At 46.4% G+C, this 15,359-nt stretch overlaps 6 protein-coding genes across 6 annotated transcripts; 1 reads left to right on the forward strand and 5 right to left on the reverse strand.

Annotated features, from left to right (window-relative positions):
• Window positions 1-302: 302 nt before the first annotated feature.
• On the forward strand, window positions 303-4,363 carry V865_008280 (uncharacterized protein; the record flags this gene model as incomplete). The annotated part of the gene is made up of 13 exons (XM_066232016.1): window positions 303-1,128; window positions 1,211-1,323; window positions 1,389-1,521; window positions 1,582-1,757; window positions 1,827-2,245; window positions 2,309-2,398; window positions 2,457-2,805; window positions 2,869-2,947; window positions 3,011-3,148; window positions 3,207-3,884; window positions 3,930-4,010; window positions 4,074-4,241; window positions 4,314-4,363. The coding sequence occupies 13 exons, from the start codon at window positions 303-305 to the stop codon at window positions 4,361-4,363; spliced, it is 3,300 nt and encodes a 1,099-aa protein (XP_066088113.1).
• Window positions 4,364-4,776: 413 nt separating this feature from the next.
• Window positions 4,777-8,874, reverse strand: V865_008281 (uncharacterized protein; the record flags this gene model as incomplete). The annotated part of the gene is made up of 5 exons (XM_066232017.1): window positions 4,777-5,049; window positions 5,144-5,950; window positions 6,013-6,986; window positions 7,163-7,442; window positions 7,504-8,874. 5 exons carry the CDS (start codon window positions 8,872-8,874, stop codon window positions 4,777-4,779), a joined length of 3,705 nt encoding a protein of 1,234 aa, XP_066088114.1.
• A 1,742-nt stretch (window positions 8,875-10,616) lies between these two features.
• Window positions 10,617-11,009, reverse strand: V865_008282 (uncharacterized protein; the record flags this gene model as incomplete). The annotated part of the gene is made up of 1 exon (XM_066232018.1): window positions 10,617-11,009. One exon carries the CDS (start codon window positions 11,007-11,009, stop codon window positions 10,617-10,619), a length of 393 nt encoding a protein of 130 aa, XP_066088115.1.
• Window positions 11,010-11,534: 525 nt separating this feature from the next.
• On the reverse strand, window positions 11,535-12,205 carry V865_008283 (uncharacterized protein; the record flags this gene model as incomplete). The annotated part of the gene is made up of 3 exons (XM_066232019.1): window positions 11,535-11,621; window positions 11,686-12,020; window positions 12,073-12,205. 3 exons carry the CDS (start codon window positions 12,203-12,205, stop codon window positions 11,535-11,537), a joined length of 555 nt encoding a protein of 184 aa, XP_066088116.1.
• Window positions 12,206-12,239: 34 nt separating this feature from the next.
• Window positions 12,240-13,538, reverse strand: V865_008284 (uncharacterized protein; the record flags this gene model as incomplete). The annotated part of the gene is made up of 5 exons (XM_066232020.1): window positions 12,240-12,380; window positions 12,444-12,958; window positions 13,016-13,166; window positions 13,224-13,415; window positions 13,479-13,538. 5 exons carry the CDS (start codon window positions 13,536-13,538, stop codon window positions 12,240-12,242), a joined length of 1,059 nt encoding a protein of 352 aa, XP_066088117.1.
• A 457-nt stretch (window positions 13,539-13,995) lies between these two features.
• V865_008285 (uncharacterized protein) lies at window positions 13,996-15,340 on the reverse strand (the record flags this gene model as incomplete). The annotated part of the gene is made up of 4 exons (XM_066232021.1): window positions 13,996-14,426; window positions 14,490-14,810; window positions 14,869-15,012; window positions 15,061-15,340. The coding sequence occupies 4 exons, from the start codon at window positions 15,338-15,340 to the stop codon at window positions 13,996-13,998; spliced, it is 1,176 nt and encodes a 391-aa protein (XP_066088118.1).
• Window positions 15,341-15,359: the final 19 nt, after the last annotated feature.

The raw sequence follows: 15,359 nt of genomic DNA on the forward strand, positions 1-15,359 counted from the left end.
CTTGTGTCGTCAACACAATTATAATTCCCCCTCATGTTTCTGATTCCTCTCTGCTCTTTCTTCTTTGGTTTTCATTCTCTCCTCCTTCGTTTCCGTATAGTATACCAGGTATCGGGCTCGAATGGATACCGTGTAGATATACCACCCTCCATCCATCAGCAATCGCATCTTCAACACAGATTTGGCACGAGGTTTGCATTGTCCACCGATCAAAAATACCGAGCAAATTCATAGCTTTCACTTTAGCAATTCCTTTATCCTCCTTCCTCCCTTTTCTTCCTCTCGTGTGAAACAGAATCATCATGTCCGAACCCATTTCCGACCCCACGGCGATAGTGGAGCAGCTGCAGACTCTGACAGATATCGAAGGTGATCTGGCAGATACAGCTTTGGCAGTAGTTGAACAGAAGCAGGAGCAGGAGCAGGAGCAATCCGCAGAAACACCATCACAACCTCAAGAAGAATCCGCTGGTCCAGGGGCAGATATCAACTCATCTTCTTCTGAGGCTGAGAAAGCTCTATTGGAGAATGCAGATGCCATCGAAGATGTTTTAGAAGCATCGATACCGCCTGCACCCATCCATGAAGAAACCATTTCCGACCCTTCCACACAACCTATCGATAACACACCAGCAGTTTCAGATATACCTCAAGTCGCAACTCAATCTCACGGAGCAGCATCAGAGGCATTACAGTTACTCAATGCAGTAGAAGCAGATCTGAACAACCCAGTCTTACCTGAAACCGTCATTCCTCCAGCTCACGATACGACAATCGAAACCGCCAATGAGGAAGATACTGGTAAAATCATCATTGATGTGGAACAACCTACTATGGAGAATGTAGTAGAAGCAGCTACAAATCCGGAAAATGGTTCATCGACACCTGACAAGAAAGAAATTCCAGGTGGTGAAGGCAATATAGCACCTCAGCCTACTCCAGCAGTTGCAGATCCAAAAATTAAGCAAGAACCTATCAATACTATCCCTTCTGCACTTCCCGCCTTACCCCAAATGCAGCCAAATGTAGTCAAACCTGCATCACCGGAAGTACCCCTACCTGAAGGTCTCACGGAGACATCATCAAGTGTGGTGAATAACAGAGATTTGATACATTCATGGCGTCAAGGTGAGTGAGCGCATCATATGAATCGCATATGAATCAGTCCATTGGTAGTCAACTAACTCAACTTCTCCCGTTGCTGCTACAGATCCCAAGAATTCCCTGCTACTCTTAGCCTTATTTAACTGGGCTATCCAAAGAACCGAGATATCAGATGCAAGAGCGTGGTATAATGCTCTAGCAGTTGATAATCCAACAGCAGTGAGTACTTTTTGACATTTGCTTCCATACCAAGCAGAGATCGGTAACTGATTTTGACTCTTTAGGTTGAACCTCTCCTTGCCTTGATCAACCTTGAATTGGCATTATCAAACTTCGCTCAAGTAGAACCTTTGTTTGCAAAGGCTTTGAAAGGTCCTTCGGGAGGTATCACCGCTGCGGCTGATGTCAGCATTTGGAGTGAGCAATTAGCGATTTACATGACAATAGAGTTTGCTGACGTGATTTCCCTTCTTGCAGAGGCATATCTTCATTACATCCGACGACAGAACCCCATTGTCGATAGTGCGCCGAATGCCGAGGCTATCCGAGAAACCATTACTAAGGCGTATGAATTTGCGTTGAAGGAGTGCGGATACGATAGGGAGAGTGGTGAGATTTGGGAAGAGTACATCAAATTCGTTTCTGAGGGTCCAGTGAGTATACTTATCTATTCAGAATCATTATGAGTGGTACAAAATCTAAATTTTATTTCATTGTTGTAGGCCAAGAATCAATGGGAAATTCAAGCTCAGCAAGATAGTCTCCGAAAATTATACCAACGAGCCGTTTGTATCCCCTTGAACAATCTAGAGACACTATGGAAATCATACGACACATTCGAATCATCCCTCAACAAAGCTACATCTAAGAAATTCTTAGCTGAACGATCACCTGCATACATGACTGCTCGAACTGCTTTGAGAGAATTGAAAACTTTGACTGAACATTTGCCTAAACCCATCTTACCCCCTCAACCCACTTTCAACGAACCTGATCGAGCGACTGTGTTAGGATGGAAGAATTATCTGAAATGGGAAGAAGGCAATCCTCTGGTGATTGACGATGCCAATGTACTAAATGCCAGAATAGGATATGCCTTGAGAAAATGTTTGAGTGAGATGAGACATTTCCCAGAACTATGGTAAGCCAACTTCCTTGATCCGCGATGAGACAGTTCGTTCTGACGTTCTTTGTACGTTTGCAGGCACTACGCTGCTACTTACTATCTGAAGCAAGATAAGAAGGATGAGGCTACAGAAATCCTCAGAGCAGGTGTGCAAGCGTGTCCAAAGAGGTGAGCTGGTCTATGTGTCAAGACATTCTGATCTTCAGCTGATATTCCATTTATACAGCTTCCTGCTCACATTCTCTCTAACCGAGCTACTTGAAGATCTATCTCAGTATACTGCCGTACATGAACTATATCAAAATTTCTTATCTTCACTCTCACCCGAAATTGACGATCTGAAGAAAGTGATCGAAAGAGAAGTGGAGATGGCCAAAGGACCTGAGATACCGCCTGTAGCTGGAGGAGATATCACGATGGATGGTGATGGTCTATCAGAGTATCAGAGGATGGTGGAAGAACGTGAAAATAGAGGTAAATTGGTTGAGGAGAGACGTGGAAAGCAGTTACAAGAGTTATCGAGGGGAATCAACGTTGGTTGGATTATGTATATGAGATTCGCCAGACGTGCTGAAGTGAGTCTCTTATCACTAAAGGAGTAGCTTTCTGGTTTGAGGCTGAGATATGGTGACAAACAGGGTATCAAAGCTGCTAGAGCAGTATTTGGTAAAGCTAGAAAATCACCTTATTTGACATGGCAGATATTCGAAGCATCAGGTTAGTGACTATCAGTTCGTGATAGAATGCAAGATAGAAGCTGATGCAACAGTATCGTAATAGCAATGATGGAGTACCACTCGAACAAGGACTCAGCGGTTGCTATCAGGATATTCGAGCTTGGTCTAAAGCTCTTCAGTGATGAGGTCGATTATGTCATCAAGTACCTTCAGTTTTTGCTGAGTGTCAATGACGACACAAGTAAGTGGTCTTTCCCATTTCATACCGTCTACTACTGACAAATTAATGCTATCCCTAGATGCTCGAGCCTTGTTCGAACGATCTGCCATCAAGATCCCCTCCAGCTCCTCAAGACCACTATGGGACATATGGGCGCGATACGAATATCTCTACGGCGACTTATCAGCCGTCCACAAGCTCGAGACGCGTTTCGCCGAGGTCTTCCCCAACGATTCGCCATTGAAGAGATTCGCTCAGAGATATACATACAACGGTATCGACCAAATTGCATTAAGGGATTTAGGATTTTCCGCGTCGGCTAGACCACCGGTTCTTGCTCAAGCTAATGTACCGTTACCAACTACCTCTTTTACACCTGTCCTACCACCACCACCGATCGCTGCAGCGGTCGTACCACCCATTGGCGGACCGAGTCATTCACCCTCAGGGGGATATAAAAGACCATTACCCGAAGGTGGATCACCCAGACGGGGATCTATTGATAGATCGCCAAAGAGATATAAAGCCCATTCCCCACCTCCTCCACCACGGAGATATCCCGATCGAGAAAGGGAACGAGAAAGGGATTTCCCTCCTAGGGATAACAGAGACAGGGATAGAAACGTTAGTGGGGGAAGATACAATGCCCTACCCCCAACTAATGGTAGAGATAGATCACCATTTACTTCTACTGCACCACCACCCCCACCTCCTGGTCAAATGGGTTCAAGAGGCCCCCCACCTCCTGCTGGATATGGTGTTCCACCTATAACGATGAACAATGCTGGAGTACCACCTGCAGCATTGGATAAAGATAGGAGTGGGATGGGTAAACCTCTGGTATGGTTCATTGGGAATTTACCTTCTGCAAGAGCTTTTGATGGTAAGTAATCCAGAAACACATTTGATCACTTTGTCTCAATTAATTGAGTTATTGGTTTTCTAGGACCGATATTTAGACCTGATGATATAATTGGTTTGTTCAACAACATCGCTCCTTCAGGTCTTGGTATTCCAGGAGGTGCTGGAATAGGAGCAGGCCCTGGGCCAGCGCCTGGTCCAGGTGGTCCACCACCACTTCCACCACAAGGTGGTAGAGGAGGATATGCGGATTGTGAGTGACAGTAACGCTTGAAGCTATGTGTATATGATTCGGAAAAATGCTGATTGGGTATGTACCATTTAGCTGATAGGAGGTATGGTGGTTTACCTCCCATGAGAGGTGGGAGATACTAATTAAAGTGATAAGATGAATCATACGACATTGAAGTGAAGAGAGAGATGCTTGGAGGAACGAAGAAGATCAAATTGAAGAATGACACTTGACAAGAAGTCTACATATCTATATAAATTAGCATTTTCCATCGTCAATCAGATAAAATCTTCCATGCATTAATTATATATATACATTACATTTCACGATGACGTCGAATGGAATGTTGCAAGTTGCAATCACGAATACATATGCTAACATTATTATAAATTCGGAATGTGAATTCCTGCAGGTAGTATCCGAAAAATGAGACCCATGAGATACAATTATTAGATGCTACAGTATCGTCCTTCTATACGAGATATTGACTCTTGAACATGATGATTATAATGAAATTTGATCTTTATAGAATTCCCATTGGTTGCTCGCTGACTAACTAACCAACCACTTCAGCCTGTTGATCCTCTACTAACATTCTCTCCCTCTCCCTCTCAGCAGCGTCCGCAGCCGATACCGCCTGGGCGTTACCCGAGGGAGTATCAGCCGTACCATTCGTGGCTGCACCATTCGTCTCGGTCGCTGTTCGGGCAGCAGCAGCAGCGGCAGTGGCGGCTGCACCTCTTCTTCGTCGTCTTCGAGGTAATGTAATGATCTTAGGCATTGGTCGGACGTCCAGATCAAGAGAGACATTGGTAGCAGCTTGGAAAGCCTATGACACCCGACGAAAACGAAACCGAAAATCAGTATCTTAGAGAACTCACTTTAGAAAACGGGGAAAGATAAAAGGAAATGAATGAACTCACCTCAATCCAAGATACCACTTCCCTATTATCTCCCGTCTGCAACAAAAATTGTTCGCCATTAATTCTCACTCTCACAACATTCTTCCTCTTGTGATAATCTGCTGCCAGACCGGATTCCGCATTCTGTAGGGAATATTGCTTGACCAATGAATTGTGTTGGAAATGGGATGCCAAACTTGTGCCTCCACTCGTACTTGCCATACTCTGACTAGATGTCGAGCCTCTCCTGGCTGACGCAGAGTTGGCATTGTTACCTGGGAAAAGTTTTGGATCTTTCAAATCACCAGAGTTGTTATCTGAAGCATTGGTGACGATACTTAATGAACTTCTTCTGGGGACCGATAAACTTGATCCTGATGCTGATTCGGATGCACGTCTCAATCCCGATGATCCACCTATTGAACCATTTGTAGTTGATAACCCAGCATTCGATCCTCTTCGTTGATTGGCCGCCGCGGAATGGAAATTATCAGGAACACTACCTCTCCTACCACCATCGGATCCAGATCCCACACCGACAACAGCTGATATTGATCCTCGTCGCATCGTGCTTGTCTGTGAGGTGAAAGATCCTCGTCGTTCGGAAGCAGGTGGGTAGTGCACATGCAGACTATCATCAACCTCTTCTTCGTCTATGGTCGGAACGGGAGCATCCACCTTGAGAGGGAATCGATGAGGATCAAATTTGTACACGTATAGTGAAGTTCCGTGAATGATGAAATATAGTTTCTTCCATGATCGATCTCGAGCTTGCATGCTGGGAGCAGAGAATTCCATTTTTCTCGGTAACAAGCCTTCGATGTGGACCTATATGCGTAGGATATTAGCTTAACAATGATCAAAGAAGACTCCGTGCGTAGTAAACTCACGGAACACCAATATTTAGGTAATTTTTCTCTTCCTTCCTCATCTCTAGGTCTCGGGATGAACGTTCCAGGGAAAGGAGGTTCATACTTGGGCGGTTGTTTCATCAGATCATCTGCAGATCTACGTCGTTTCAGAGCAGGTTGTTTCTTATCGCCGCCTGACCAGAAGTTGAACGAGCTCAATCCTGCAGCAGGCGTAGGAGGTGGTTTGGCCCATTCTGCGGGTGTCGCTGGACCATTGCCCACGACTTTACCCTCCGGAATCCTCGGTGGCAGGTCGATTCGCATAGGTACTTGTTCACCTGATGGAACAGTTTCCAAACGAGGTTTCACTGATAGTTTATCTGAGGATCCTTCTGGCTCAGAAGCGGCGGATTTGGGAGGGAGGTTTATCATTGATCGGGAGACTTGAGAATACATTGATGGTCTGGTTGAAGGTGATGGTCTTACAGTCGTCGTAGGTTTTGTCACTTGAACAGCTATGGGATCTGTTTGATGAGAAGATATTGGAGGAGACTCGACCGAATCTTCATTCGTCCCCTCGTTGGTTCCAACATCAGAATCATCATCACTGTCATCATCTGCTACCGCATCATCATTGTCGTCATCATGAGCTCCGGTTGTGGTTGCGATAGGTAATGCTGTTACTGGCTGACCCAGTTGTAGTCCTACAACCGCACTGTTGACAAGTTCTGTGGTGCCGGTTCCTTTCGCTAGCGTGGGTTCTTCGGACCGCAGTGGTGTTGATGTGGCCCCTGTACTGACTTGCGAGGACGTAGGCGCGGAATCGAAGTATCCCTCCTCAGAGGTAGTCACGGTGGAAGCATAAGATGATAAGTTACGGCTAAGAGCAGCTCTTCCGGGAGTTGGGGCAGGTCCAGGGGTAGCTCTGGGAGAAGCAGAACCGAATTGAGCCCAGTCGGTGGTAGGTCTTTTCTCCGACGGTGTTCCCAATGACCAAACAGATTTACCGTTGGCTTTAGGGATGATGATTGAGGGTGACCCCATCGCTTGATTTTGCTGCATTCTGGCCCAGTTCGTCTGTCTTCTTTCGGCGAGTGGTTGATCTGAAGTGGGGGGAGGCGATGTGTGGGTATCTAAGCGGCAACAGGTAAGTACGTCAAAGATCGTCATAGACTGTGAAGAGACTCACCTTCCTCCTCTGTGACGACAGATTTAGCCATGGGAGACACTTGCCACGAAGCCTTTCCTTTCCCTTTATTCTTCTTCACGAATCTCCCAGCGAGTCCAATAGCACCTCTTGAGCTCGAAGCTCTCGGTTCTGTCTCTGTCCCTCCATCAGAATCGTCATCGGATCTACCACCCTCGATTTCAGTTTCTGATTCTCCATCACTCTCATCATCATCATCTCCTGCGTCTCCACCTTCCTCCTCCTCAGCCGGTTTCGTAGACGGTTGACGAAGCATGACAGGCTATCAAAGTTGGTCAAAATTGGGACTACCCAGGTCTGCGATAAACGAGACATGTACTCACCATCGCTCTCTTTGCTTTTCGCACCTCCTGTTCCGTCAATGTGCTCCTCTCCTTACCCTTTCCAAGGGGTGTTCCAACAGGTGGTAAAGAAAATGGGAATCCGCTTAATCCCGGTGTCCGTTGACCACTTGGTGTTCCTAAAAAACCGGGGGTCTTCGGTCCACCTTCTTTAGCCAAAGATCCCCATCCAGGTGTAGTATTACCACTAGGTTGGGGGGATCCCGGCCATCCTTGAAGTGTAGGTAGGTTCTTGATCGGCTGGGGCATTGGGGGACTCTGGATGAGGGTTGACTTACGAACGGGGGGATTAGGACGCTGTGTTGTACTATTTATAGGTGAGGAAGGTACGGAGACAGAGGAGATTCTGGATGCTGTATCATTTAGTGGTACACGGGTATAACCCGCTAACGAAGTGGATCTTGTATCCACTGCAGATTGGGTCGAGTCCGATGCTAGTGGTTTTGTCTGCTCTTTCTGAGCTGCGGCGAGAGCTGCCGTTGAACCTGGCATTGCGACATCAGAGATGTCGATACTGAGAGAGGGTCTACGCCTTCCACCAGGCTGTTCTGGTGGATGCAGACCATCCAGTTTCTTCTTGTCTGATCCGGCTGATAGTGGAGGGGTTGGCAAGGCGGATTGAGGTTTAGGCGGTGTGACTGGGGTTTGTACCGTTGATATGGGTGGAGTGACAGGTTTAGGTGTAGGTTGTATCGCTGGCCAACTTGACAATCTATCCCCTGCATCTAACGATCTCCTCTTTCTATTCTCATCTGCAGGGGTTGAAGCTATATTCGCTGAAGGTGCCAGTCCGTTGAGGGCCGCATGACCATCTGGAGGTATGTTGATATATTCATCCTCCGGTACGACTAGTGGATATGAGGGTTGCCAACTGACTGACGCTCTTCGTCCATCCTTACTCTGTCTGGGTGTACCTTCTGGTGAGCTTGTCGACGCTAAAGCGAAGGCCTCAGGGGCCAAAGTGGGAGATGCGAATCTTTCTCCCATTGCACTTCCATTGACTTTGGTTCTAGGCGAAGGGTCCGTATATCTGGCTAATGTCGGATCTGCAGGTGATTGAGATGGTGGTGTTTTGGGTGTATTTAGGTCAACCGAAGATTTGAAGAACGACGAAGGCGATGTCAACCTTTTTCTGAGTGATGCGTTTTTAGCTTCAGGATCAGGTGACGAGCCAACTCCGAAAAAAGCCTTGATTTTCCCTCCTCCGGAACTTGGGGGTGGTGAACCATTGAGCTTGTCAGAATGGGTCAGATCAATGGAAAGACGCTGTCTTCGAGCAGGAGACTCGTCCTTGCCGAAAGATGGGGGGAGAACTTCGGATGCTCGACGGTGTCGAGTGAATATGGATGGCATGGTTGTGAAGACGGTGAAAGGATGATGGAGGGGATATGTGCAATGTTATAGAATGTAATGTACTGTGTTGACGAGGAAAAGAGCGATGTCAGTGCTTGCTTAAAAGAAGCTAGACTGACCTTCGAGATCAGTCCAAATTGGAATCCCCTTCTTCTGCGCATATAGTACTCACCTGAATGCCCGATGGGTCCTTAATAACGATGCAAGTCCTCTGTCTTTCTGAACCTGCTCCCAGGTTGCGACTACGAATCCAAGACCGATGCAGATGAAAATTGAGTATTGAGGAGGGTCAACGTCGCCAAGTCGTGTTATTCTTGGCTGTTGGTAGAAGTATGATATAGATGCCAGTGCTATATGTATGCAGTGAAAAGTGACGTCGATCCTCGTGATCGCGATCCCACTAATCCGCCAAGGTGATGAAGCTCGAGTTGATGTTTGGAATATTGAGAATTGACAGCGACGACCACCGATGGTGGCGAATGACTGAGCAGAGGGAGAGCAAGCACAGGAATGCGATGAGATGGAGTGCGACGAACGAGTCACTCAGAGACGTTGACAGAGCGGAAAAAGACTGATTAGGTTGGAACTAAAGTCGAGTGCCTAGTAAATGAAAACTTGAACTTGACGAGTCTTCCCGGAACCAGGTCGACTATACACCACTGTTGCAATTCCGTCCTCTTGAATATATGTCGATAGCAGACCTCCCTGTGGTAGTCGCTGGCAGATGAATGCTATATTCAACTGGGAATGTGTACAACAATATAATGACTTCAATGAATAGCAAACTGCGATGTAGTAATGTAAGATATCAGTGATATCAGTGATGGGATGTGACCGACGTCACTGTGTAATCCCGTGCCCATCAGAAAACCCAGCTGCAGATTCAGAAAACCCTGAACTAATCTCATACCAAAATAACCATCAATACTTCTGCCTGCTCCTTCAATCTGTTCATATGGTCTTTCTTACGGTATGATGCATGGAGAGCAGAGATATCGAACATGCGTACCACAAGTTGATCTATTCTTGTCATTTGGTTATTCAGTGAATGCAACTGGGGATATGGAGAAGATCTAGACAAACATTAACAAACCTGACTTAGTGTTTAGGCTCCATCTATTACGTATTGAAGTTATTAGGAAGCTAGGGAGGTGAAAGGCAGATCGGCACCCGTTTTCTCGTACGGTACCTCGGCATGTCAGTAATCTCATATCCACCCTTTTTCCATTGGATGGTGATACGATTCATAGGAGATGCGTATCTGTTCTCAACTTGAGCATGCAAGGTTATGAGCTGGATTTGCTGATTACCGTTCAAATGTGCACTGTGGAAACCCACACTGCCGTACTGGCACTCTTAGCAGTATTATGTAATTCCGAATTCCCACAATAACCCAGTCACCGTTGATGGGACCTCTACCTGTTTTTCTTTGCCGTATGCTCGAAACTGATTGTTGGGAGGCTCGAATGCTGCGACGATATACAAGTGAGTCATGCTGCATCGACTGCGTCTCAAAGTCATCTTCAAAATAGCTGATCAGGGAGAACGAAGATATGGCATGGAGACTGGCCCTCATTTATGAAGTACAAATCATACTAATCATGCTTATTAAAGATCGAGCCGTGCAAGCGGATAGATATCAGCGATCTACATCAAGTGAATTGAGATGGAAAGAAACTTCGGATCAGCTGTCTCCTCCTGTAGGTATATCAAGGTTTAGAAATGTGCTCACAGATGCAAGATTACAGATCGCCATTGAGGAACTGAGCCTTTCCACCCCCGAAACTCCAATCTTCTCTTGTATTCGCCGTAACACTAATAATCAGATCACCTTCTCCAAGACCAATCCTATCCTTCAACGCAGCCATCAGGACTCCATAATAAGATTCTTTGACAGCTGCACTTCGTCCCTGTTGGACCACTTGGAGGAAGATGAGTCTTTCGGACCTGGTGAAACCGAGGTTCGTGTCTGAGCAGATCAATTCGTATGGTTCATGCTGTGAGATCATCTGATATCGATCTTCGTCCGGTGCAGTAAAGTGAGTTCGCATCGTTTGGTAGATCGTATCGGCGATCAGACGGAGTTCGTCAGGGGTGTAGGCTGTTTTGATAGTGTGAATGTGAGCGAGAGGCATGTTGGATGGCTGAGACCTGGTTTCTGGTATGTACCGTAGTTTTGTTATTAAAATTGAATACGATACCTTATAACACAGCGCGGACGAAGAATTTGAGCACTATATATGAGGTCTTTCAACAATCGAGTAGAGTCAGCATATGAGCATTTATCAAAGCGGAATGAGCCCAATATTGGGCATCTAAGGTAATCGGGCATTTTGACTGATCGCATCGGTTTGATATTGGAAGTCCGACACTCAGCCAGTCATACCTTTGCATGCCTAGATCAAAGTACCAGGATCACACCTTAGTGTTAACACCAACAGCGGATCGTTCACGGTATTTGCTTATCAGTAGAACTTGACCAATGATCGAGCAGAATAACCTCTGAGAGATCCCTTGACAGGATATGCCATACTGCTTTAGATCATGCATAATCGTTCTATAAGTCTACGAACGCCGTATAGATATACACATCAACCCTTCTTCACGTCATCCATGAAGCCATCTCTCGCTAATTGGTACACGGGAAGACGAGTGCCTACCTACTCGGCCGGTGGACTGGACAATACGACTGGTACCGTGGCCAGCTCTGCCGACGCCAGATAATCCTCGTCCGAAAGGCGTCGTTGCTAGCACCCAGTAAAAGAGTATCAGCATAGACCTCTGTCAACTTCATGACAATTCCCAATTCACCTTGACGAACATTACTGCTATGAGAGATACAGCCATTAAAGGTAAAAAACTAAGATAGACAGTCTGAATACCACGCCGCATCGCTCTCAAGACGAGTATACTCGTTTCTGAATCTAGATCACCAAGTATTGAAGATGGTCCAAGGCTAATGACTTGTTTGCGCTGCTCGTCAGTCAACGATGGAATACTCAGCAGAGCGGTAGTGATAACAGAATTTCGAATAGGTCCAGCTGCTGCTAGACCGATACTCCCGCCGAATGAACGGAAGGTGTTTCTCGCTCCGGTGATGATGGCTCGTAGATCTTCAGGTGCGGTATTTTGCATTGTAACCAGAGCTGGGAGACGCAATTTTAGTTTACTGGACCAAGAATGTATTGGAAAACTCACTTGTTTGTAAAGTACAGCCGGCTGCAAATCCCACTAAGAATAGTATCCCCACGATATACCCTGTAGAGGTATCGATATCAAATCGGTACATCAGACCGCAAGATAGGAGACCGAGTGCATAACCGAATTGCATTTGTGGGACAATCTGATTCATTAGTTGGAGATCATCAGGTGTTTGAACTCACGTATCCTGTCATCGTTGAAATCTTCCCTGCGAGACCCAGTCCTAATCCTTGGGAAAAAACCATAGGAAGGAGTAATACACCTGCTCTCAGCGCAGAAACACCTAGGACTTCTTGTAGATACAACTGAAAGCCACAACAGGAGTCAGTAAACCCAGCTTCGCATACTGTACGTCAAACATGACTCACTGGTACAAAGAACATGGTTCCATAGTATATCCAACCGTGTGTTGCTGTAGCCAAAAGGATGAGGTTGACATCCTTGTGATGGAAGAGTCTGGGTGGTAGGATAGGCACAGCAGCCTGAAAACGTTCCACCAGCAGAAATGCCACAACCAGTAGCACGCCAATAATAATGAGGACTATGCATGTTGCTGATGCCCAAGGGAAGATCGAACCACCTCCAGAGATCGGAACGAGGATAAGGATGGACCCAGCGAAAAGCAGGAGACTACCGAGGTAATCGACTTTCTTCATCTGACTCCAGGTCGTCTCTTCCTTGGGTTTTCTGAAATTTGGTAATGTCAAGTAAAGAATGGGAATAGCCAGCGCGAGAAAAGGCGGAGTGATCCAGAATGCCCATCTCCAAGAGACTTTCGAGGCCATCGCTGCTCCGATCAAAGGACCCATTCCGGAACCTAAGGCAACAGTGAATCCCGTGTAACCTTGTAGTTTCCCTCTTTGTCGAACGGGAACAATATCGGCTTTACATATGACAAGTCAGTCTGTGACATTCATCATAGTAGTCACAAAAGACTTACCTACGCAGACCATTGTCAGACTTATAATGCCACCTGCACCCACTCCAGACAAGCCCCTGCAGGTGAAAAGCCAGATTGCATTTTGGGCGAATCCGCACATCAGATTACCAAAAATGAAAGTCAGGAGGATTCCAGTCAGTGCATTTCGTCTCTAATCTCAAGTTCACATTCAGCGTGGACATCGACGATTTATCATCATATCACTCACTCCGAAGATATCACTACACCTCGCTACGATCATCTGACTACCAATCGTGGTCACGATAGCAGCGGTTCCAACCCATGATATCCGATCTGCCACACCTAGTGACTCTCCGATAAATGGTAGAACGGTAGAGACGCAGAACTGGTCGACAAATGCCAAGAAGAGGAGAAATTGTAATGTGCAGAAGATGAATACCTGTTGGATCAATGTTTAGCATCATCGAGGACTCTTCGAGACCGTCAGAAGTTCGCAACTTACGAATCGCGTACCAGTTGGCCTGAAGGCTTGGTCGACTAATTCCTTTTCCTTTTCGTTCATGGCGCTTGTCAATCAGGTTCTCGAATATGTGATGATTCCTTCTCTAGGTTTACATTCATCATGCTGCAATTTCAATCAATCGTTGCTTTTCAACCTGCATCGTCAATCACATCAAGATCATGCCAACTGATGACAGATCTGAGAGAAATGAATTATGGAAACTTGCCAGAAAAAATGCCGGAATTGTGCCTCATCTTATCTTTTTTTGGGCATCTAGGCGATCTAGTCTATCGGCTCCACCCTCGGCAAAGGCAGCTCTTTGAGGTGTGACTTTGTCATTGAACTCTCATTCGATCCAGACTAGAAATCGCTGCTCACACGGTTACCATGGCAAAAGGGCGGACATTGTAGGGGAGCACTTCCATGTGCAACGCATCTCCGAACGAATAAAGGGGGCTTTGAAACGGAAACAGAATGCATCCAGAAACATTACAGAAAGTTATCAATCAATCTAAACTTATGGAAGACTACCAGTGATATACTCATACTTCCAGTCTTTATCCGAAATCTCCAATTCAGCGAGTCTCTTGGCTGTAGGATGAAATCTTCTGGCGAACATCAACCTCCTCATGAATTGTTTACCGATCGGTTCGTCCGTGTATTCAGCCTCGTAATCGCTATCTTGCATTTTGTTGACCACCGGTTTGAGGACAGCCGAAGGATCGGGAGAGAAGAAGAAAGGTAACGAGTATCGCTCGCTACCTGATTTGTTCACAACACGATGTACTGTACTAACGAATCGACCTGAAGAGAGAGCTTGGAGATAATCACCGACATTACAGGTGAATGTCGCTCCGGGTATATAAGGGGCAGAAACCCACTGTCCGTTCATGTTGAGTACTTCAAGACCCGAGCCGTACTTCGCACCTTGCAATACCAGAGTGAAAGCTGACCGAGATTAGACAATATCAGCATGAAAACCGAAGGGTATCATTATGCACTAACACGCACAGGAGAAATCAGCATGAGCGAGGAACCCGGCTGCGCTCTCGCTAGGATCTTGAGGCGGGTAATGCAGTGCACGAAGGGCAGCCATGGGATGTTGATGCAATCCATCGAGTGCGGTCTCTTCCAGACCTAGCGCAAGGCAGAACAGGTGCAGGATGGATCTTGCAAATGGCATGAGAACGGAGTAGTAGTCGTCGAGAGCCTCTTTGAACTCTGGCATGGCGGTCGGCCAAATGTTCTGAGGTTTCATGCCTTCTGGTACAGAGCCTGAATACTGCTTGGGATCCAGTAAGTCGTCACCCATGATGAATGATTCTCTCAAAGCTATTGGGGAACAAAGTTCAGCTGACCACATCCCGCTCTGTGCGGGGACGTTACTGACTAGCATCACTTCCAGAACCCTCATTGGCAGCTACGTCTGCGAATGACTCGTAACCTCTAGCTCCAGGGGTCTTCATCCAACTAGCTTCGGACTTTTGTTCAACTGGTAGACTGAAGAACTTCTCCAGAGCTGCGAAGGTCTTGCCTAGTCGAATGTATCAGCCACGTCTCATTTGGTGAGTATCGTACTTACCGACCAATTCCTCATCAACAGGGGTGTTAGCAGCATACCAGAAACCGACATTCTCAGCAGCTTCAGCGAGCTCATTGGCGAGCCTTCGTCTGACCTCGATATCAGGATGATTGACATTGGTGAAATCGATAATTGGGATTCGTTCAAATGACTCGACCCAACCTGGTTCACCAGGTTGACGGATCAGACGTTTCCCTGGTTTACCTCCAGCTCGATAGGTGACGTACTTGCCGTCATCGGTAGTACTGTAGACGGTTTCTTGAGCCGTTAGACTAGCCATTGTGTAAAAGTGGAAAGTG

This window comes from Kwoniella europaea, chromosome 3 (assembly GCF_036810445.1).
Source record: "Kwoniella europaea PYCC6329 chromosome 3, complete sequence".
NCBI lineage: Eukaryota > Fungi > Basidiomycota > Tremellomycetes > Tremellales > Cryptococcaceae > Kwoniella > Kwoniella europaea.